The 23,266-nt window shown below is 49.8% G+C and overlaps 1 protein-coding gene across 1 annotated transcript in view; it reads right to left on the bottom strand.

Annotated features, from left to right (window-relative positions):
• Positions 1-23,266, bottom strand: part of UMODL1 (uromodulin like 1) — a 62,154-nt gene that overhangs the window by 1,893 nt on the left and 36,995 nt on the right. The window contains exons 14-21 of the mRNA XM_045585263.1: positions 22,721-22,934; positions 21,128-21,265; positions 19,914-20,251; positions 15,406-15,551; positions 14,667-14,903; positions 13,696-13,855; positions 5,000-5,084; positions 1,434-1,635 (exon numbers count right to left, since the gene is read on the bottom strand). Coding sequence (XP_045441219.1) covers positions 1,454-1,635; positions 5,000-5,084; positions 13,696-13,855; positions 14,667-14,903; positions 15,406-15,551; positions 19,914-20,251; positions 21,128-21,265; positions 22,721-22,934 — 1,500 coding nt within the window. The 3' untranslated portion in view covers positions 1,434-1,453. The remainder of the gene's footprint in view (positions 1-1,433; positions 1,636-4,999; positions 5,085-13,695; positions 13,856-14,666; positions 14,904-15,405; positions 15,552-19,913; positions 20,252-21,127; positions 21,266-22,720; positions 22,935-23,266) is intronic.

The raw sequence follows: 23,266 nt of genomic DNA, 5'->3' as shown, positions 1-23,266 counted from the left end.
GGCCAAAGAGCCTCACGTGGCTCGAGAGCCGTGGTTTGCCAACCACGGGCCTAGCCCTTCCGTCTATCTGGGCTGAAAGGGCTCCCAGACCCCGGATCACGGGCACACAGCTGCCGGGCGTCCTCGGAGCAGAGGGGCAGGACAAGCCACACAGCATCTCTCCAGCACCTCCTCGTACCCAGCACCTCCTCATACCCACACCTCGTACAGCTCCCCCATCTCTGGGGGAGACGAAGGGCCCCGGCAGGAGTGCCAGCTTGTGGCGGGGGGGGGGGGGGGGGGGGGGAGTGTGCTGAGACCCGCCTCTGCTCCCTGGGACCGATTTGCTCACGTTGAGGATGTGGCCGGTATCTATCACTCTCTGCTGAGTTGTCCTGAAGATCTGTTACCTCAAGAGACTAAGGAGCCAAGCACAGGGAAGAAGGCCTTGGCTGCGGACGCTGCTGGCCCAGTGAGGAAACGGGGTGCATCTACCCGGACAGGGCACAGGGTGGAACAGGGTCTTCATGACCCAAACCCCGGGGACACCCAGAGACGGAGGCGCCCCCCTGCAGCAGGTCCTCTTCTATGGCTAGAGTGTCAGGTGAGCTGAAATTTGCTGCTGTCCACTCCCCTCTCTGGGTCCCTCGGCGGGGGGGGGGGGGGGGGGGGGGGGGGGGGGCGCAGAAGACACCAATTCGCAGGAGGCTTCAGAGATCCCAGGAAAGCTTTCCTCCTGACCCCAACAGCCGCTCAGTCCACTGTTGGACCCTGTCACCCCATCTTGAGAATTGAGGATATCTTAGATAACTGCTCCCAAACCCCATAGTTTTTGTGTGTTTTTTATGGGTGTGTCATTACATGGGCTTGTTTGATTAAATCATCAGCCATTGGTGACTGATTCAACTTCCAACCCCTCCTCCCCTCCCCCAACACCAGGCGATGGGACTAACATTTCCAACCCTCCCATCACATGGCTGGGTCTCTTGGCAACCAGCCCCACCCTTGGGTGCTTTCCAAAAGTCACCTCACAGTGTAGCAGAAGACACCTTTCCTGCTCCATGGCTTCGGGAAGCCAAGGGTTTCGGGAACTCTAAAGCCAGGAAAAGGGAGCGAAGACCAAGTACATGTGTCTTACCATATATACATCACGGGCACAGAATGCTGACGCCCACAAATCCACTTTTTGCCAAAACCACGGAGATACACTGCGTGGCCTCCATCGGTGGCGAAAGCAGGTCACCTGCACCGTGCGTGAGCAGCTTTTGCAAAGCTTGAGTTGGAATCTTGTGAAAAGGCATTAAATCATTTCTGTATACTGTATAGTAGGTCCTTTTGCTTTTGGGAGGACAGCAAGCCTAGTTTCTTTCTACAAACTTAGAGTAGAGTTTATCCAGAGGTTTAGCAGCCGCACTGCTGCTAAACCTTTGGATAAACTTGCACAGCTCACCCACCTTCTGGGCAGCCAGGGCCCCTAGTCCTGGAACACCTGGTAGCTGAAGTCGTCCGGCTGGGTTTTGAAGTTGTACTTTCCGGTGGTCCTCTGGTAGCGCATAATGAGAAGGGCAGCGACCCCTGTCACCACGGCAAAGACGGCCACCACAATGAGGACGATGTAGCCGGGGGCCAGGCCTGGCTGCACATCTGGAGACTCACCTGCAGGGGATGAAACAGGCACAGGTGGGAGGTCTGCCCCAAACAGGAGGAGAGTGAGTCCCTGGGCGGGCACCCCTCTGGTCCCCCCCTGGTCCCAGCATTGAGGTGTTGTTGTGAGTGTAAAATGGGGCTCAGGAGGAGCCTGGGTAGAGCGAGCTCCCCCCTTTATCGGCTACTTTGTAGCATGATCGTCTGAATGTGATTCATCCGAAGCACTGTAGCGGTGAGGTGTGTGCCCATGTACCTGTGGGTTCCCACAGCTGACCAGGAAGGTAAGGTGTCTGAGGACCGGGAGAGCACAGCAGCCAGCACAGAACAGCCTGCTCAGGGTTCGGGATAAGCCCTGGCCCAGAAGAGGAGGCCATGTGGGAGCAGGAGGCCCTCCGGGAAGAGGTGGACGGCTCAGCGGGACTGGCTCAAACACTACAGTGGAGGAGTACGAGCTGATCTTCCCGGGGAGAGGCAAAAACCCACAAAGCACACAGGTATGTGGATCCAAAAGACTGACAACCAGGATTCACATAACTACTTCCCAACCCATGTTCAATGCAGCACTCTTCACAACAGTCAAAGGTGGAAACAACCCAAGGGTCCATCAGAGAATGAATGGATAAAATGAGGTACACATCCATGTCCTAGAGAAAAAGCAGTGCCTGACATACAGTGGATAGATGAAATAATAAGAAGGTGGATGGATGGATTAGAGGATGAATGGATGAGTAGGTGAGTGGATGAATGGAAGGACAGTAGATGGATGAATGAATAGATGGATGGATGGGTGGATGGATGGATGGGTGGATGGATGGATGGATGGATTAAAGGATGAATGGATGAGTAGGTGAGTGGATGAATGAAGGACAGTAGATAGATGAATGAATAAATGGATGGATGGGTGGATGGATGGATGGATGGATGGATGAGTAGGGGTGTCGAACTCAATCAGAGAAGGGGCCAAAATCTAAAATCCAGCCTAAATCGCGGGCCGAATGGTTTACTGAACAGTCATAAACTGTCATTGTGATGGAAACGCAGCGGAGTGCAGTGATGACAGCGCGGTGCGGGCCACATTGCAAGGCCTGGCGGGACGGATTTGGCCCGAGGGCCTTGTGTTTGACACATGTGGATTAGAGGATGAATGGATGAGTAGGTGAGTGGATGAAAGACAGTAGATGGATGAATGAATAAATGGATGGATGAGTAGAATGATAGATGGATTAGAGGATGAATGGATGAGTAGGTGAGTGGATGAATGGAAGGATAATAGATAGATGAATGAATAAACAGTTGGATGGATGGATAGGTGAGTGAATAAATGGGTGGATGAGTGGATGGATAAAATCCAGAAGATTCACCAATTTTCCCAAGACCACACAGCTCCTAAGTATGAGAGCCAAAATCAAACTAAAATCAAACTCAGGTCTCCTAATGCCAAGCCCATAGCTTTTTCCACTCTGGTTTTTACATCATCTGTAATATCTATGAATAAACAGGAGGCATGTACAGGCATGGCAATGCAATGCACATATGTTCCGTTTTGCATGAGGGCCCCAGCTCTGCTCAGCAACTTAAGACAGTGAGGAGGATAGGAAGAGCATGTTGTCCTCGGACCCAAGCCAAAGCCACCCGAGGACCAGTGCCAACCCCAGGCCCAGCGCCCAGCACCAGGGCACGCGAGGCCGGGCGTGGCCTGAAAGCTGTGGAGTGCGCATTGCCCAATTGCTTTGGATGAGAACCAGCAGCTGAGAATGCCTATCCAACTCCAGATCCGCACGCACGTCCCAGCTCAGACCCCGCATCCCACACACAGATGTTCTTGTCCCGGAAAATATCGAGAGGGAGGAGGGCCATCAAAATGAGGAAGAAAAACGACAAAAAAGGGGAATAGTAGGATTTCCCAACAATTAGGATTAACTGTAGCTGCGAAAAAAGAGGAAGCCTAAAGTAACGGTGATGAAGAATGTGGAAGTTTATTTCTTTCGTGCATAAAAGCTGGCTAAGTCGGAGCCCAGACCTGGCCCAGCAGCTTCGCACTGCAATGCCCTCAGGGGCCCAGCTCGTCCAGCTCCTGTCCCTGCGGTCCTCACGGCCCAGGATGGGCACTGGCGGCAGCCGTCTGGCCTGCCTTCTAGGCAGCAGGATGGAGAGGTAAGGAGGACGACGGGGTAAAGCAGGGGCACGGGATGTTCTGAGGAGGCAGCCCTCCCCATCTGCGTCTCATTGCCCAGCACTTACTCATATGGCCACACCTGGCTGCCAGGTTGGTTATATTTTTTAAAAATATATAGTTTTTATTCCCAGCTAAAAACTTGGGGTTTTATTATTATGGATGGAGAGGAGAACAGATACTGGGGAACAGCTAGCAGTTTTTGTCTTAATACCCAAAGCACACCATTTCCCCAACCATTTTTTTTTTTTTTTTAAATAGGATAGCCCTGGCTGGTGTGGCTCCGTGGTTGGAATGTCAGTCCATGCACCAAAGGGTTATGGACTCCCAGTCAAGGGCACATACCTGGGTTGCCAGTTTGCTCCCTGCCCCAGGCCAGGGTGCATGTGGGAGGCAACCCGTCTATCTGCCTCTCTCACATCTGGGTTTCTCTCTGTCTCTCTCCCCCACTCCCTCCCTCCACTTTCTCTGAAAAAGCAATAGAAAAAAAAAATCCTCAAGAGACGATTAACAAAAATAAATAAATAAATAAATAAAAATAAAAATAGGATAGATCACAAAGAAAGGAAAATGTCTTCCTAGAAAACTCATAGAAAATTCATAGTTTCACATTGGCTGATGGAAGTTTTATACTGAGAGAGAACAACAGTGCCATTTTTTGTTTTGTTTTGCATCTTCTGATTTAGCGAAGCCTAAAATACAACAGATTCCCCATTCACATGCGTTTGTACATGCACACATCACACACGCACTCACACACACCTGCACGCACACACATGCAAATATACAGAATTTGGCCGGCATATAAACTGAGTGCCTTCCTGGTAACAACCCCCTGCATGCAATTATCCAGCGTCAGGAAACTTTACTGCCTTCCCTTACCCAAACATGCATTATTTAAACATGTGCCCACTTGCTGAAGCCTCAGTCTTTCCATCTGCAACTTGGGGACGGTAATAGATCTGACCTTGCAGGGCTGCTGAGAAGAGCAAATTACACTCTGGGGGTACAGAACGGAGCAGTGCTGGGAAGTCGGGGCTCTGCATGAGCATTTGCCGGCATTGTTACTACTCTTACGAGTCTTTAGGGAAAATCTTATGAGCTCTGTGTTCCAAGGGATTGCTTTTTGGTTTACATGATGCTGAAATGGGATTGGTGGTGTCTTCTCTTTAGTTTTCTAAACCAAGGCCCCCAACTCACCGTCAGACCGAATGAGGGGTCCCCAGGACATCTGGTGTGTTTCAGATGGTTCACCGCTTCTCAGCGACCGAAAGTCATTGCAATTCTGTTGTGTGTTGTTGTTTTTTTAAAGGAGAGAAACTTCAATTAGTGGAACAACATTTATGAGAAACGTACCCAGTCTCTGGCATGGTTCCCTGATTCATAGATTTCTTTCCTGCTGGAGACATGAAATCGCGATGGATGAGCTCAGCCAGGGAGGAGGGCTGCAGAGGCCTGGACCACCAGGATCAGTAGGTCCACCTGGGCCACCAGGATTACCAGGACCGCCGGGACCACCAGGACCCCCTGGACCACAAGGACCACCTGGACCACCAGGACTGCCAGGACCACCGGGACGACCAGGACCACCTGGATCACCTGGATCACCTGGGCCACCAGGACTACCGGGACCACCAGGATCACCAGGACCACCTGGACCAACTGGACCACCGGGACCACCAGGACTACCGGGACCACCAGGACAACCAGGACCACCAGGACCACCAGGACCACCTGGACCACCAGGACTACCGGGACCACCAGGACAACCAGGACCGCCAGGGCCACTTGGACCACCTGGACCACTTGGACCACCAGGGAAACCAGGACCACCCAGACCACCTGGACCACCTGGACAAGGAGGTGCACAAGAGCAGTGAGAGGCAGCACCCCTCGAGCTGTCGCTAGTTACCAGTGCTGGTCCCTTGGCCCCTTGGTTCAGGGCCCTATCTCAACAAAGCTCTGAGTCACCTTCGCATCTCTGCAGCCTGCAGCCACCACGTGCTCCTTTCCATGCCTTTGCCTAACCCCGCCGTGGGCTCATATGTCCCCAAAAGATGTTGAAGCCCTAACTCCCAGGATGTGTGATGCGACCTTACTTGGAGACAGGGTCTCTGCAGATGTTCAAGTTAAGATGAGCTCGCTTGGGTGGGTCCCGGTCCAATATGACTGTGTTCTTATCCAAAGGGGAAATTTGAACACAGACACACATAGAGGGAGAAGATGGGCTTCTACAAGCCTCAGAGGTTGACCTAGAACAGATCATCCTTTACAGCACATGTGTCAAACACAAGGCCCGCGGGCCAAATCCGTCCCGCCAGGCCTTGCAATGTGGCCCGCACCGCGCTGTCATCACTGCACTCCGCTGCGTTTCCATCACAATGACAGTTTATGACTGTTCAGTAAACCATTCGGCCCGCGATTTAGGCTGGATTTTAGATTTTGGCCCCTTCTCTGATTGAGTTCGACACCCCTACTTTACAGCCACAGAAGGAACCGGCCCTGTCCACACCCTGGTCTTGGACTTCCAGCCTCCAGGACTGGGAGACAACGAATTTCTATTGCTTAAGCCCGTGGTCAGCAAACTGCGGCTCGCAAGTGTGGACGAAAGGAGCCACATGCTAACCTGACATAGTTCAGGGGAGGTCTATGTGGCAGTCTTGCAAACTCAGAGACCTAAAATAACCACAAAAGGTGGTTTGAAAATGAAATATTTAACTACAAGCAGGTTATAGTGGGTAATCATGTCCTAGGCCGATATTTTCCCTGACAAAGATCAGCTTAGATCTTCTTTACTGAGCCCATTTGCCTTTTTGCCTCTAAGATAACATATCTGTGAGATGTCGGGGTAACTTGTAACTTCCTTTTTACCCCGGACCCCTAAGGGCACAATCAATGGCACCGGGACATTCCCTCATTATTATTGTTATCAAATTAATTGTCTACTGTTAATTATGTTAAAGTATCCTGTTTCCATCTCTGTAAGAGAAGCATATGTCCATCATTTCACTTTTTGCCCTGTCCCAGAGGTTTCCCTGCTTTGCTTTATCCCACCTCCCTAATCTATCACCAATGAATTTCATGTAACTCACCTCTGTTCCTATCCTTTGATTGCAATGTATAAATATAGATGTAACCCTCCATTCTCCGGAGCATTATCTCAATTCATTGAGGTTCTGCTTCCTGGCATATGTTAACAATTTGGCTCAAATAAACTCACAAAATTATTTACAGGTTGCAATGTGTTTTGTTTTGTTTTGTTTTGTTTTGTAAACATTACTTGCTGTAGACGCTCACCGAGGATCATCTTGCAGACTCAGACTCCAGCAAGCGACCCACTGAGCCCTGCTGGCTCCCGCCGTATCAGGTGAATTTGGGTGAATTGTCTCTTGGATCCAGGACCTTCCCTTGTTTTGATAGAGGGTCTAACTTTATCTGAGCTGTATTCTAAAATCCTTGAGGTGGAACTAAGATTAAGGGTTAATAGAACCCAAGTAAAGGCAAGACTGGAGGAAAACACGGGTGGCTGGTTTTTATTTTGGCTCTTCAATTGGAATTGCTTTCTGAGAATCTTAGCAAAAACCTTCGCTAAACTTATGAGAGCTGAACTCATTCAGCTCCAGAGAAAAAAGGGGCACATTCTCCCTCCTGCCCGATTCTCAGGTGTTCTTAGGCAACTAAGAACCTTTGTGGAGGTGTCAGAGGTCATCCCTCACGACTTGAAGGAGCCCCATAGGGAAATTCCAACTCAATTGTAATTAACTGACTGGCTCATCCGGGGAGCATCCATAAGGCCTGGTAAGCCAGCGCCCTGAGCCCTCCTGGCTGTCTGAAACAGCCAGAAGGGAAACCGAGGCACGTAAGAGGGTTGAATTGCAACATGAGGGGTGACAGCCTCATGGAGCTCAACCCATAAGCAGTACATTTTGCAACCCACTATATAACACCCCTAAAATTTTTTCTCAGACTGCAGATATTCAATAATAATAATAAATTTTAAAAGATGGGAAATTGCACCTTTGGTTGCTAAACCCCAAGAATTCCAGCCCCTGTTAACACTCCAGCAGGGTGCATGTACAATTCATATGGAATTTCAATTTGCAAGTATCTACAAAAATGGGAAAATTTAACTAAAAATGATACCAATTTGAAATGGCCAAAGAGGGGAACTTTTGACACCCCCAAATTGATTTTTCTGTGCACTCAATTAGAAAAAGCTGGCTCTAAAAGTAAATTAAATGAATGGGAAGCTTATCTTGATTGGAAATTAGAGGCTTCTAGGAGAGGATCAGATAAAATATCTTCCCTACAAGACGTTAATAAGAAAATTTTGGAGACTGTCTCTGAACTGAAGAAGGCCACTGAAGCAAGTATAATAAGTGCCGAGACCCCACTCCTCCCCCTCTCACTGCTCCTCCTCTCTGAGCTTCCTTGTGTAGACTTGCCTTCCACTTCTCTTCCTCCTCCTTCTATATCCCCTCAACCACCATTCCCTGCTGATCTAGGGGGAAATGAGAATACAAACTCAGAGAAAGATGATTCAAGAATTCTAACATCTTTCCGGGAAAAGCCTGTCTCAGGTAGAGGGGAATCCAGCAATTGTATATGTTCCTTGGACTAGAACAGAATTAAGAAACCCAACTAAAGATTTTCCTGACCCTCTGCAGGACCAAATAGGTTTTGCAAAGGAATTTGATTTAACTGGTAGAGCATATGATCCTGGCTATTCTGACCTGTTCCAATGAATACACCTACTGGTTTCTGAGAGCAAGGCAACAGAATGGCTGAATAAGGTTCGCTGGAATACTCCTGCAGATGATTTTTTAAAACAGAAAGAGATAGAGGAAAAATGTAGGGAATTGGCCCACCGGCTTTATCAAGCCATACCTGAAATTTTTCCTTGGAGAATGGCCTGGACCAAGATCCAGCAATGTAAAAGAAAGCTTGATGAACCAGTGCTTGATTTCTTTGAATGTTTTGAAAAAACTTTCAAACAATATTCAGTTCTGTCACCAGACAGTTTCAAGCATCATCAAAAGGATCCCTTACTAAATTCAGCATTTTGGGAAGGACTAGATGAAGAACTTGTAACTCTGATCAAACAACATAAATCGAACTGGCAGACTACCCATGCTGATGAACTGGCTCTTATGGCTGATCAGCTATCTAAAACTATCCAAAAGAGAGAAAAAGATAAAGTTACCCAAATTATAAACTTACAGCTTCAACAATTAAACAACCAAGCCAGTTCTACTCCAAAGTCTCTTAGAAAAGGAGAGAGAAGAGTCTGTTTTTACTGCAAAAAGCCAGGCCACCATAAGAAAGAGTAGAAAACTGAAATGGGATTTGAAAAGAGAAAACAGACAGAAGCAAGCATAGGGCTGCTCCGAGGACTATGAGAGGGTACTTCCCCTTCTCCTTACTAATACATTAGGAAAAACTGAAATTATCACAAAAGGAGAAGTTACTAAAGCTCTTGTGGATATTGGGGCCACTTCATCGTTTCTTAACCCTACCCATCTAAGTTTCCCTCTCCCTCAGAGCAAAGCTTCTGTACACATGGTAGGGGTATCTAACCAACCAATGACTGTTTTTAAGTCAGGACCTGTCCCCTTTCAACTAGGGGATGTAACGGGGCAACATACATTCTTACTGGTCAAATCAACCCCAATTCACCCGATAGGGAGAGATTTTCTTGAAACCCATAATGCTCATATTTCTTTTTTCCCAAAAAGGTGAAATGTATTTAGAACTAAATGAATCAGATTCTGAACCAACTTGGAAAATAATGATTTTAAAGGAATTTTCACCAGAGGAAAATAATCTTGAAACTGAACGTTTGTTGCAAGAAGTTCCAATGCAACTTTGGGCGCCTTCCAGTGCAGATTTGGCAAGACTGAGTCAGCCACTCCTATTAAAATAACTATTGATAGTACTTTGCCTTTACCTAATATTCGCCAATATCCTCTAAGACCTGATGCACTAGCTGGAATTAAGCCCATTACACAGGATTACTTAAAAAAAGAAAAAAAGGAATTATAATTCCATGTACAAGTCCTAGAATTCTCCTATCTTTCCAGTAAAGAAACCAAATGGGAAAGGGTGGAGATTTGTGCAGGATCACAGAGCTATAAATAGGGTAGTTATTCCCCAACACCCTGTGGTTCCAAACCCACATACTTTATTACCAATTATTCCTGAGGACTGCCAATATTTTTCAGTAATAGATTTATGTAGTGCTTTTTTTAGCATTCCAGTAGGAAAGGACAGTCAATATCTCTTTGCTTTCACTTGGGAAGATAGACAATTTACTTGGGCTGTGATACCCCCAAGGATATACAGAAATTCCCACCTATTTCTCCCAGATATTAAAAGCTGATCTAAATGATGTTAAATTTCCTAGAGATTCCACTCTAATTCAGTATGTGGATGATTTACTTGTATGCTCTAGGACATACTAGACTCTCAAAAGGATACAATTTACTTATTGCAACAGCTAGCTGTAAAGGGACATAAGGTCTCAAAGGATAAGTTTCAATTTTGCTTAGCTCAAGTACAATATCTTGGCCATCTCATATCAAAGGATGGGCTACTGCTTAACCTGGAAGGATTTAGAGGAATCCTACCTTTCCCTCTTCCAAAAACAAAAAAGAAAAAGCAGCTTAGACGATTCCTGGGCTTGACTGGATATTGTAGAAATTAGGTTCCAAGCTTTTCATTGATAGCCCAGCCTCTCTATGCCCTGTTAAAGTCAGACACACCTATCCAATTCAGTGGAACCCTGAACGGAAACAAGCTGTTGAGACTCTAAAGGAGGTACTGTCCTGAGCCCCTGCTCTGGGGCATCCAAACTATAAACTTCCCTTCTTCCTTTTCACACATGAAAGTAAGAGCAATGCTTTAGGAGTTCTAACTCAGAAACCCGGAGACCACCATAGACCTATAGGGTATTATAGTCAGCAACTAGATTCAGTGGCCAAAGGGCTTCCTCTTTGCATGAGGGCCATCTCAGCTACAGCTTTGTTATGTAAACAGACAGAAGAGATAGTCATGGGCTCCCCTTTAACTATATATGTTCCTCATTCTGTTGAATCCTTGCTGAACTCTCATCACACTCAACACTGCTCTGTCAGTCGACTGGCTTCTTATGAAGTATTCCTGCTCTCTGCACCTAATATTACTTTAACTAGGTATAATCGCCTTAACCCTGCCATGTTGTTACCCTCTTTATAGGATGGAGACACCCACAATTGTGTTTTCTTACTGACCACCTTCCTGCTCCTAGGAATGATTTACAGGAAACTCCTATTGATATGCTGACTTCATTAGGTTCACAGATGGATCCTATCTAAAGGATGAACAAGGACATTTCCGAGCTGGATATGCCATAACTTCCATGGTGGGTATAATTGAAAGTTCTTATCTGCCTGGAATCAGGTCTACCCAGCAAGCTGAGCTCATTGCTTTGACTCGGGCTTGTGAATTGGCCAAAGGTCAGGTAACCAATCTCTACACTGATAGTCGCTATGCATTTGGTGTAGCTCATGACTTTGGAATGTTATGGAAGCAGCGAGGCTTCTTAACTTCCTCTGGGCTGCCCATTTAAAAAAAAAAAAAAAATGGAAAACTGGTCGCAGAACTTTTAGATGCCATACAGCAACCAAAACAATTGGCAATTATAAAAGTCCCAGGGCATTTCACCACCATGGAAGCAAAAGGAAATCATTTTGCTGATGCTGAACAGCAAGTTATCCAACCTGAGAATGTTCTTTACTTCTTATTAAATCAATAAAAGATTATCTTTTACAGTTTCAACACATCGCCACTGAAGATGAAAAGAGAATATGGCAACAAAAAGACAGACAGATATGGCTTGGACCCAATCAGAAACCTATTTTACCTGTAGGGGCCCAACTCCCTGTACTTTTTACATTATTGTCAAGGGCTTATTAACCAACTTAAAGAAACTGACAAATTGGTAACAGATTCATTTCACAGTGCACTCCCGGGAGACGGAGATTTCAAAGATCACGGCTTACAAACAGTAGATTTTGTGTCTTAGAAAAGACACCAAATAAAAGACTCTCCAACCTTGTTGGAGGGAACCTTACCAGGTATTACTAACTAACCCATGTGCACCTAAACTTAAAGGAGTTAGCTCATGGGTTAACATTTCTCATTTTTAAAAAGGCACCTGACTGTGAATAGATGTCTACTCCCATTTCTGACAACCACGGAGGCAGACAGCAATCCCAAGACAACGTCAACAAGGCCTGTGTGCTCACAAACTGAATATTGCTTGAACCTTGTTTTTATATCATCTGATTGTTATTGATTGAATGTATATAAAATGATTTTCATATTATTATTATCCTTATGGTTCCCTAGTGGAAACAATATCTGCCTCCCCAGACCTCCTCCCTTAATAGATAAGAAAAATTTAACTTGGATACCTGCTAATCTTTCCCACCTACCACACAATGGTGTTCTGATTATCAGGTCTGATCATGAAATTAATGCTTTATTGGCTACACATTGGTCTTCTCCTACTATCAATATAAGCTTTGGTACATTTTTATCTCAATTCATTGAGGTTCTGCTTCCCAGGGTATGTCGACAGTTTGGCTCAAATAAACTCACAAAATTCTTTATAGGTTTCAATGTGGAGTTGTTGTTTTGTTTGTTTGTTTGTTTGTTTGTTTTTGGGGGGGTTCATTAACACAAGCCACATGCGGCTCTTTGTCCCTTTGAGTGTGGCTCTTCCACAAAATACCATGGCCTGGGAGAGTCTATTTTGAAGACGTGGCATTAGAAGAAGTTTAAGTTTAAAAAATTTAGCTCTCAAAAAGAAATTTTAGTCATTGTACTGTTGATATTTGGCTCTGTTGACTAATGAGTTTGCCGACCACTGGCTTAAGCCAATCCTTCTAGGGCACTTTGTACAGCAGCCACAGGAAACCAATCCCATGTCCATCCACAAGGAACTTGGGGAGAAATGTGTGGAGCTCATGTTGTAAAGAACTTGGGGGCTGGCAGCTCCCTGCACAGGCCAGGTGCTACTGTGGCTATTAATACTCTCAGCATCTCTGTGGGGCCAGGCTCATCCGTGCCCTTAGCTGGCGGGCATCGGCCTGTGTCCCTTTCCTCCTGGTGCTCCAGCAGATCTGCTGTTGGATAAAAGTGACATCAACAAAAACGACCATCACTGGACTTTGCTCATCCATGACCTACTGATGCTCAGAGGTGGATTATGCAGGAAAACCTTAGGAAAAGCACAGGGTCAAGTGGAGACGTGCAGAGAGAGAGAGGCATGCAGTGGTCTGACCAGCGGCCAACAGAGCCCCCTACACTGTCCTTGGACCCAGATACCATACAACAGTCACTTCTCATTCCTGTCACTGGTAGGAAGGAGAGCTTTCTAATATCAGGTCTGCAAAGCACATTTTGAATTCAAAGGTCAAAGAAAATGAGGATGTAAAATTATTCATAATCCCAGCATGCATGCTGCACACAGGGAAGGAAAAGCACCTGACTGAATGTCACAGTGGCTACGAATCAGCAGTGTTCCGTCAAAGCAGCTAAAAATAAAGTGAAATTAAAATAATGCTTTTGCACCTAAATATGCATTAAATCACCTTGGGAAGTACAACAGCCTCATGACAAGGAAGCTCTGATGTGAGGGTCAGCAGATGGGGTAGCCTCAAGAAGGACTGAGGTGACACCTAGCTATGTTGCCCCTACCCCAGCCTTGCCCCAAAGGCTGCCCACGGTTGAAATGCCATTTCCCACCTTTTAGGGGGCCCAGCACCTCTTCTCAGAGCCACCCACACCCTGGGCTTTGGATAACACAGAAACCCTCTTCATAACGACAAAAACTTAGAACAGCCAACACCTACGATTTTGCACGTGGCTCTGGGGGTCTCCATGCAGATGCGGAGTTTGCAGTGCAGGTAGACTATGGAGTTGTTGATGAAGGAAAAAATTTTCAGCTTAAACTGGGCCTTGTTAGAGTCTCCGTTCTCAATCACGTAGGTATGTGTGTTGGGGATGGGGCAGCTGGGAGGAGAAAAAAAGGTGACTCATCCTATCTAATAAAAGAGTAATATGCAAATTGACCATCACTCCAACACACAAGATGGCTGCCCCCAAGTGGGCAAAGATGGGTGCCCCCATGTGGACACAAGATGGCCAGCAGGGGAGGGCAGTTGGGAGGGACCAGGCCTGGAAGGGAGGGCAGTTGGGGGTGATCAAGCCTGCAGGGGAGGGCAGTTAGGGGTGACCAGGCCTTTACGGGAGGGCAGTTAGGGGCAATCAGGCTGGCAGGGGAGCAATTAGGCATCAATTAGGTAGGCAGGGGAGTGGTTAGGGGGTGATCAGGCTGGCAGGCAGAAGTGGTTAGGGGAAACAGGAAGGCAGGCAGGTGAGCAGTTGGGAGCCAGCAGTCATGGATTGTGAGAGGGTTGTCTAGCTGCCCATTTAGGCCCGATCCTATTTGGATTGGGCCTAAATGGGCAGTCAGACATTCCTCGAGGGGTCCCAGATTGGAGAGGGTGCAGGCTGGGCTGAGGGACAACCCCCGCCATGCACAAATTTTGTGCACTGGGCCTCTAGTTAGCTATAAATTGGTCCTGCTATCCTGGTTCCAAAGTGAGAGAGTCACAATACATCTGGCTGCACATGGAGCATCCCCACCAGGCTCCCTGGAAAGCAAGGATGGCTAGATCTCCAGTTCCCGCAAGGAAAGGGTCTCCTGTGGGGTGTTACGCAAAACCCAGGCCCATGCACACACAAGACTGGAAATACAGAGGACCCAACACAGGCCACCAGCGATGGGGCAGTGATGCCCAAGGGCCCCCCAAACCCCTACCTGTTGTTGATGAAGCCAAACGTGACCGGGTCCCGGGCGTTGCTGGACGGCGTTGCCCAACACTCGGTCAGGACCACCTTGAGGTTGCTTTTCTGTTTATAGAGCCCCACCTCTATCTTGATGTCGTCACTGGCAGACACGCTGTAATTCCGAGGTATGGGGGAGTCCCCGATAAACAGCTGCATTTCCGTGACGAAGTTCCCAGCACCATGGAGGTCCTCAATGATGGTGTAAACCCTGCGGAGGGAGCAGCTTGCTGGAGATTCCCTCCTGGGACCCGGCCCATCCTCACTGCTCCCTGAAAAGCCACCTCAAAAAGTGTGGAAATAAAGAAGTGTAGAAATAAAACCCCAATGAGAATATAAGTGAGAAAGGCTGGTTATTCTGAGCTGGTGGCAGCTGGGGCTCGGTCCTATCCCCTGACTGATGGAGACTCAAAGGCAGGTAGAGTGGAGCGGGGAAAGGGAGACTCAGAGAAGCCATGGACAGGCTCGCTCTAAGTGGGATGTCCTATGTGGTTGACTAAAGAAACATATATGGCTTCCTCGGGTCGGTCCTGAGTCGGAAGTGGGAACAAGGTTGAAGAACGCTGGCCATTATTAGCCAAGTCCTGGCACCATCCGTTGTGTATTCAGTCTGTCAGATAGATCCTCAAGGGATGGGAACCTTAAGGAAAGCCCCAGCGAGGGTGCTGGAAAGGAATGCATGCTGGGGAGAAGGGGGGTGCCTCTCCACTCACCCCCACTCCGGGGTGTAGCCCGATGACGTCAGGAGGTCGTTGCGGAAGGCACAGCGGATGGGGCTCAAGATCTTCAGGTGGTGGATGATGCCCTCGGGGGACAGGTCGTTCCTCAGCGTGGTCCTCACCACCGTGTCCGTCATGTTCTGAGCACAAACCAGATGGGGCGTGAGCAAGCTCCTGGGCCCCAGCAGGACCTTAATAGGGGTGCTGGGGAGGGGTCTTCTTAAAAGTTTTCCCCAAAAGAATATAAAAGCCCCAAGTGAGCCTTAACGGGTTTGGCTCAATTGATAGAGCCTCAGCCTGCAGACTGGAAGGTCCCAGATTGAATTTCGGTCGAGGGCATGTACCTTGGTTGTGGGCACACCCCCGGTAGGGAGTGTGCAGGAGGCAGTTGATCAATGTTTCTCTCTTGTCGATGTTTCTAACTCTCTATCCCTATCCCTTCCTCTCTGTGAAAAATCAATAAAATATTTTTTTTAAACCCAAATGATTTTTTTTCTAACATAAACTGTCATAGAGAGAGGGAAGTCCAGGGGCTGGCTACCTATGTCCCATGCCAGCTTCCTCCCTGGAGGAGAATAGAGACGGCCTAAATCAGGGGGTACCCACAATAACATATCCGAACCTTCCCCCTCACCCCCTCAGATTATCCCATGAACATTTCTGGAAATGAGAGCACAAGGCCCTCCCTGGAGGAATCAAGAGTTAACCTGGTAAAGGCCTGAGGCCGAGGCAGCCAGCACTTCTTCTAAACTCTCTAGTCTGGAAACAACACCAAGCCAAGACCCAGAAGAGAAATGGAAGGAGAGAACGGGGCCCCATCAGGACCTCGGTAGGGGTGATTCTGATGAGGATGAGGATTTGCAGTGACAACATGGCTAAACTGGGGGCCTGGTCTCCGGAGATGCTAAGCCTGTCGGTGTTAATGACGTGACCAGGGTGGTAGCTTTCCCTCTGCCAAGAGCCATCAGGGTATTTATCACGTCATTCCAGGGCCATAGGAAACGATCCACCTAAAGATTAGCCTGCTCTACGGGTCAAACACTTAATTCCGTCACTCTCGCTGCCTTGGCAGGGCCAGAACGAATCATTCCTCAGGCCTTATACGGAGGTTCCGCACCCCTGTTCCACCATAAACAAAGGCGTGGAACAATTGGCTTCAAGCACACAGAGGCACGTTCCCAGGCCTGCTGGGGTTCCGGCCTGGTTGCTGGCATGTGCAGGCTGAGCAGAAAGAGGAGGCGATTGCGGACAGCAGGCCTGGGAATGGGCTTTTCTAAGAGGCTGCAGCCAGACAGGGAAACCAGACGGAGGCCCTGAGCGGGAGGGAGGAGGGAAAGTGGGTGTCATCATTACGCTGAAGTCTGCTTTTGGACAAAATACCTGAAGTTCTAACTATTTGTTTGAAGCACTCTGCTGGCTCGAGGCCTGGAGCCTGACTGTCACGGTGGCAGATCTCCCGTGCCCCCTCACTGACACCCCTACGTTGTCACCAGCACAGAGCACAGGGCCCTCGGAGGGCAGCTGGCCACCTGCCGTGGTGACCAGCAGCCCGTGGCAGTTCGCTGTGGGCATTGCCCTGCGGGTAGCTCCTCGGCCTCACGGGGTTAGAACGAGACCAGGGAGATGTGGTGTGAAGTCAGTAAGTCAGAACCATCGGCGGAGGAGGAAACGAGGGGCGGGTGTTTTGAACCCGGAGGACAGGGAACAAGTTCCATGAGAGTTGTTGGAAACACAAGCCAAGAACAGCAGAAGCCACTGGACTTCTCAGAGGAGGCACAAGAGAGGCTGGCTGTGCACTGTAACACACAACGTCTGACCCCGATAGGGCTGTCAGGGCAGCGTTTGCCGAAAATAAAAGTTCCTGGGCTCACAGGACTAATGGGACCCATGAATATGAGAGATAAGACGTCCATTGGCCAGCCAGGCCCCAGCGTGAGAGGGTTTAAGAGCAGATTGCTGTAGGGGCAAGGCTTACGGAGTGTGAGGAGAAAGGGCGGCTTTCAAATGTTCTGAAGAGGGAGCCACTGAAGAGAAGTCTCTTTCCCCTTCTGCAGCTCCTCCGTTGCTACTGAACACACAATTATAGGACGAATGAACTTTTGCTGTGTATGAAACGGGCCTGGACAAACTTTGGTAACGTCGAATACATCAGAGCCACTAGCATATCTTCGATAGCTATTGGACTTGCTTTAAAATTTTATATAAACAGCAAAATCTGGATTCCTGAAAACCAGCTTCATGTTCAGAATTCATTTTCCTTAGGGGTGACTAGCGATGCACTGGCTTCCAGGGACAAATGTGTACAGTTCTCAGCGGATGGGTCCCTCCCAGAAGCCTTTCGTTGTTTTTGAATTTGTGCCAATCTTTTGTGTTGGTCTCTTTGAAAAAGGCCTGTGTCTGTAGCTCTGTATGTGGGAGGAATTGTCTGAGATGCTTACAGGCCCCCCAGGGGGGGGGGGGGGGTTGTTCAGCCAAACAAACTCCCGTTCCTCTTAGTTTGATCTCAGTCCCGAGGCCAAGTCTTTGATGGGCGGGAGGAGAGCCACCAGATACAGGGAGGACGGGTCTGGGATGAATCTTCACAATGGTGATGGTTTTGTGCCTTGCAGCATTTTGCAAAATATCTCAGGAAAAACAGGGAAATCCCTTTCTAACTTGGCAAGAATCTTACATGGATTTACGAAGATGATTCTGTACTCAAGCGAGACTTTTGGGGGCATCAGTGAATTTGTGTCTCTTCATAGTCATAGCTGCATGACCCGTTTATAGTACTATCAAGAGAAATGTGACCTTTTTCTTTTTTCTTTTTTTAATCCTCACCCTAGGATATTTTTTTATTGATTTTTTTAGAGAGAGTGGAAGAGAGAGGGAAAGACAGAGAGAAGTATCGATGTGAGAGAAACACACCAATTGGTTGCCTCCTGCGCACACCCTGACCAGGGCCTGAGCTTGGAGGGAGCCTGCAACCAAGGTACATGCCCTTGACCAGAATCAAACCACGGACCTTCCAGTCTGTGGGCAGATGCTCTGTCCTCTGAGCCAGCCCGCCTAGGGCTGTGATCTTTTTTCTTTTAACCTGGGGAGTCAGTAAAATGTAAACTTCTTAGTAAAAATAAAAAGGCAGGTGGAACCTGCTGAGTGTAATCCATCATGTTTGTACAAATGTCTTCAAGGCAAACTGAGCTTTTGACAAACATCAAAGCACATCGAGAATGTGTGTGGATTCCAGGGCAGCATGACTCATCAGAGATGAATTTCCCTCTGCTCTGACCAGGCCTGACCCAGGGGATGTAACTGCCTAGCAGGTGTTTGCCCCGCTCAGAAAAGCAGAGGGAGGGAGCAGACATGGCAGCCTTGACTCCGGCCCCTCGCCCACCACGGTGGCAGACCCACTGGGGAACAGCCTGCGGGAACATTGCCCGCAGGAGCTGGACAGCTCTGCCCATGGCAGAGCGTCCAACACATGCCCGCACCCACTCAGCCATAGCTACACACACATTCACACATGCACACATACACACAACCATAGCTACACACACATTCACACATGCACACACCCATACAATCATAGCTACACACACATTCACACATGCACACATACACACAACCATAGCTACACACACATTCACACATGCACACACCCATACAATCATAGCTACACACACATTCACACATGCACACATACACACAACCATAGCTACACACACATTCACACACCCATACAATCATAGCTACACACACATTCACACATGCACACATACACACAACCATAGCTACACACACATTCACACATGCACACACCCATACAATCATAGCTACACACACATTCACACATGCACACATACACACAACCATAGTTACACACACATTCACACATGCACACACCCATACAATCATAGCTACACACACATTCACACATGCACACATACACACAACCATAGCTACACACACATTCACACATGCACACACCCATACAATCATAGCTACACATACATTCATACACGCACACATACACACAACCATAGCTACACACACATTCATACACGCACACACCCATACAACCATAGCTACACACACATTCACACATGCACACACCCAACAACCATAGCTACACACACATTCACACATACATATTTTCACTTATGGACGCTCACATGCACACATGGACGCTCACATGCACACATAGGCTCCAGCTTCCCTCCTTCTTTCCCTCCCCACTGGCTCTGCCTGTGCATCAGACTCACCAGAGGCTGCTTTGCACCCTGACTCTCACACATGCCCCAGGCCCTTTGCACCAGATCCTTGCGGGGTGGGGCTCCCAGGTGCCTCCTGGTTGGGAGGGGCAGCCCGGTCTGCAGTGAGAGCCCGGCCCTCTCCTGACTCCGTTAGAGGCAGGATCCTGGGGTACAGAGGATCTCCTGGCCCCAGGTCAGGCGGGTCCTCCTGTATCGAGGTCAGACAGCTCGGACACCCCCCCCCCCCCCCCCCGCCCCGGGACTCACGCTCTGCACGAGGGTGCCGCACTCGCTCCACGCGGCCACCAGGAACACGTGCGTGCTGTTGCTGTCGCTCACATTGCAGGACGGCTGGCCCAGGTACAGGGAGGCCTCGGGGATGGCCTCCTGCCGCAGGAAGCGCCGCTCCACGGCGATGGCCACCTTCTCGATCTCGCAGAGCACCCTGACCGCCCCCGTCAGGTTCAGCCGCGCGGGCGGCTCCGGGGGGCCGGGGCTGGCCCCTGGCACGGAGGCAGCCCTGGTTTCTGCCGGGGTGGGGGGCTGCTCTGGGCCGGGGCCCCGGGAAGGCCCGGGCGCCTGGGTTGTGTTACCGGAGGAGTCACCTACAGGGCACAGGAGACAAGCGGCAGGTGGGTCTGCGTTTGGGAACTGCGGTGTGAGCTTCACTGTGAAGCTGGCTCTGAGGTGCAGAGCCCATGGGAGCCCCTGCACCTGCAGCTCACACCTGGGAACTGCACCTTCCAGCCACAGCCACACACACACACACACACACACACGCACGCACGCACACATGTGCTGCACGTTTCTGCCAGCCCAGATGGCTGGGCGGGGCTTGGCTCCCCCTGGGCCCCATCGGAAGTGCTGAGTGGAGACAGGGGCTGGGGAGAAACGTCTCGTTCATGGTGCTTGTGTCATGGGCTAGCCCAGTGGTCGGCAAACTCACTAGTCCACAGAGCCCAATATCAACAGTACGACGATTGAAATTTCCTTGGAGAGCTACATTTTTTAAACGTAAACTTCTTCCTACGCCACTTCTTCAACATAGACTCGCCCAGGCCGTGGTATTTTGTGGAAGAGCCACACTCAAGGGGCCAAAGAGCCGCATGTGGCTCGCAAGCCACAGTTTGCCCACCACGGGGCTATATGTTTTGCAAGAAAACACACCTCAGTTCTGAGTGTGTTTTCTCATCTCAGTCATCAGAGGAATCATTTGGGGATATGAGGCACCACCGAGAAGGCTGGAGACACATGAGAGAATGTGAAGGGAAAACATCACACACATGTACTCATACACACTCATACATGTTACATGTGCATTCACACACACACACACACACACACAAACACCAACAACAAAAACCAGGAAGCTTGCCCAGGACATAAAATAGGCCGACCTCATTTGGAAAAGAGGCCCTTTGCTCCTTTGAGCAGGACAGATCAAGGACAGTATTCCAGAAAAGGGACGGGGAGGGCATTACCTTCACAGGGCCTTCCAGAAAATTCCACAGGGACGGCGGGGGCAGCTCCCCCACAGCTGCAAGTGAAAGACCCAAGCGTGTTGCGACAGGTGGTGCCGGGTTCGCAGTCGTCCTCCCTCCTCTCACACTCATCGAAGTCTGGGCGGCATTTAGGGAACAAACAGAATTCTCAGGGGCTTGAGGGCACCCTGCCGGCTGTTTACAGACAGCCCCGTGGAAAGCACATCCCAGAGAAAGTTAAAAATCATCAAAGTGATCAGTTCTGGGCAGTTCTGCAGACAGGGGTGGGGTGGGGCAGGTGTCAGCGGGCTGCAGGGGCTGTTCTGGAAGAATCCCTGGTTCCGGGCTGCAGCGAGGGGGGAGGCAGGTGGGGTGGGGGGGACACTGGGCAAAGCAGTGTCACACCAGAGCAGCCAGGAGGTGAGCAGGCCCCACCCAAGCCCTGGTCTCAGGCAGAGCAGCCCCAAAACAAGACAGCCCTGGGCCTCGGGCCCTCACCTGCCCTCGGTTTCTATGCTCAGTTACTTCACTTACTAACAGCCACGCAGACCTACTGAACAAAATGGATATGATCAATGCGTGTGATCTCTCTCTATTTAGGGTGTAATTCTTCATCGAATTATTAAAACTGTGCTTTGTTTTGTTGCTTGCTTTATAAGGGCGCCTTTACTTTGTGTGACGTAAAAGATTTGCCTTTTCATGGAATCAAATATCCCAGCCTTCTCTGCCGTGGGCTTGTTTTCCTTCTGCTTTTCAACTTGGAAAACATGTCTTACTCCACAAATTCAGAGAAACAGTCGTCTATGTTGTCTTTGATTTGTTACACGGGTCTCGGAGCCCTCTATCACGGTTTTCAAGTAGGACATGTGCTGTGGACGGAACTGTGCCCTGAGCGTGCACCTGTCGAAGCCCTAAACCCCCCCGCCCCCCAACCCCGCGACAGTGTCTGGAGACGGGGCCTTAGGGGTGATTCAGGTTAGAGGGGGTCATCGAGGAGTGGTCCTGATCTGGGGGGAACGGTGTCCTCACCCAAGGAGACACCACGGGGCTCGCCTTCTGGGGACACATGCCAGGAAGTGGCCCCTCATCAGAAACCAGGCTGGCCAGCACCCTGATCCCGGACTCCTGGCCGCCAGCATCCGCTGTGAGCCCCCCTCTGCGGTGTTTTATTGCAACAGCTCGAGCTGACTGAGACGATCTGAGGATAGTATGGAGGTTGCCCTTTCTCCCTGCTTTTCAATTATTTTCTCTAGGGTCTCCTTGGCAACCGTGCTCTGAAGGAAGTCTGGCTGCAGGGAGGGACCGTCTGCCCTGGGCCCATGGAAACGGGCGGGGGTGGGACACAGCCTGCCACCAGGTTCATGGGGAGGGGGAGAGCTGTTCTCAACCCTTAAGTCATAAATATAAACAACAACAACAACATAGAAGCAAAAAGCGAGAGGAACATCCTGCTTCCCATTTCCATCTAACGCCCGGGGCCCTGAAGAGGGAGCACGGGGAGCGACGTCTTTCGGAAATAAAGGCAGCAGCTAGGCGCCGGCTGGCCCGCGGTCCAGCCCGGAGGAGCCCCCCTCCGGCCAGACCAGCACGTACCCCAGATGACGGTGTCCCCTGCGACCACCTCCAGCAGAGAGGCGTTCTGGAAGGCGGCGAGGAATGCGGCGGACACCGCCTGGGCCTCCAGGTCGGCGACGATCAGCAGGCCGAACTCCACCAGGACGCTGCCATTGGCGAGGCGTGTCACCTCCAGCCGCACCCCGCCCGTGTCCAGGTGCTGGCACATGGCCGGCGGCAGGGACTCCCGCACCTGCGGGGACACGGAGCCGGTGGAAAGAAGTCCTCCTGGGACGGCAGGCGGCAGCAGGACAAGCCGCAGGTGGGGCCCGGCCCAGTCCCAGTGCCCTGGGTCTGAGCTCTGAGGAGAGCCCTGTTTGCCCCTGACCAACCAGCTGTCCGCATGGAGCTGGGGGCAAAAGCCCTACCCCAGGCTTCTCACGTGGTATGGGGACTCGCAGTGGCACCTGGGATCGGCCCCCCTCCGCTCAGAGCCATGGGGGCGGGGCCCTGGATGAGTGCTCCCTCACTTGGTTTTTCTTAGAATAACCCTTTTGCTCCTGATACGACACATTTCCCTTCTAA

The sequence above is a fragment of the Pipistrellus kuhlii genome, unplaced genomic scaffold (assembly GCF_014108245.1).
Source record: "Pipistrellus kuhlii isolate mPipKuh1 unplaced genomic scaffold, mPipKuh1.p scaffold_m20_p_2, whole genome shotgun sequence".
NCBI classification, from domain to species: domain Eukaryota; kingdom Metazoa; phylum Chordata; class Mammalia; order Chiroptera; family Vespertilionidae; genus Pipistrellus; species Pipistrellus kuhlii.
This window is presented reverse-complemented; position numbering and strand designations above follow the sequence as displayed.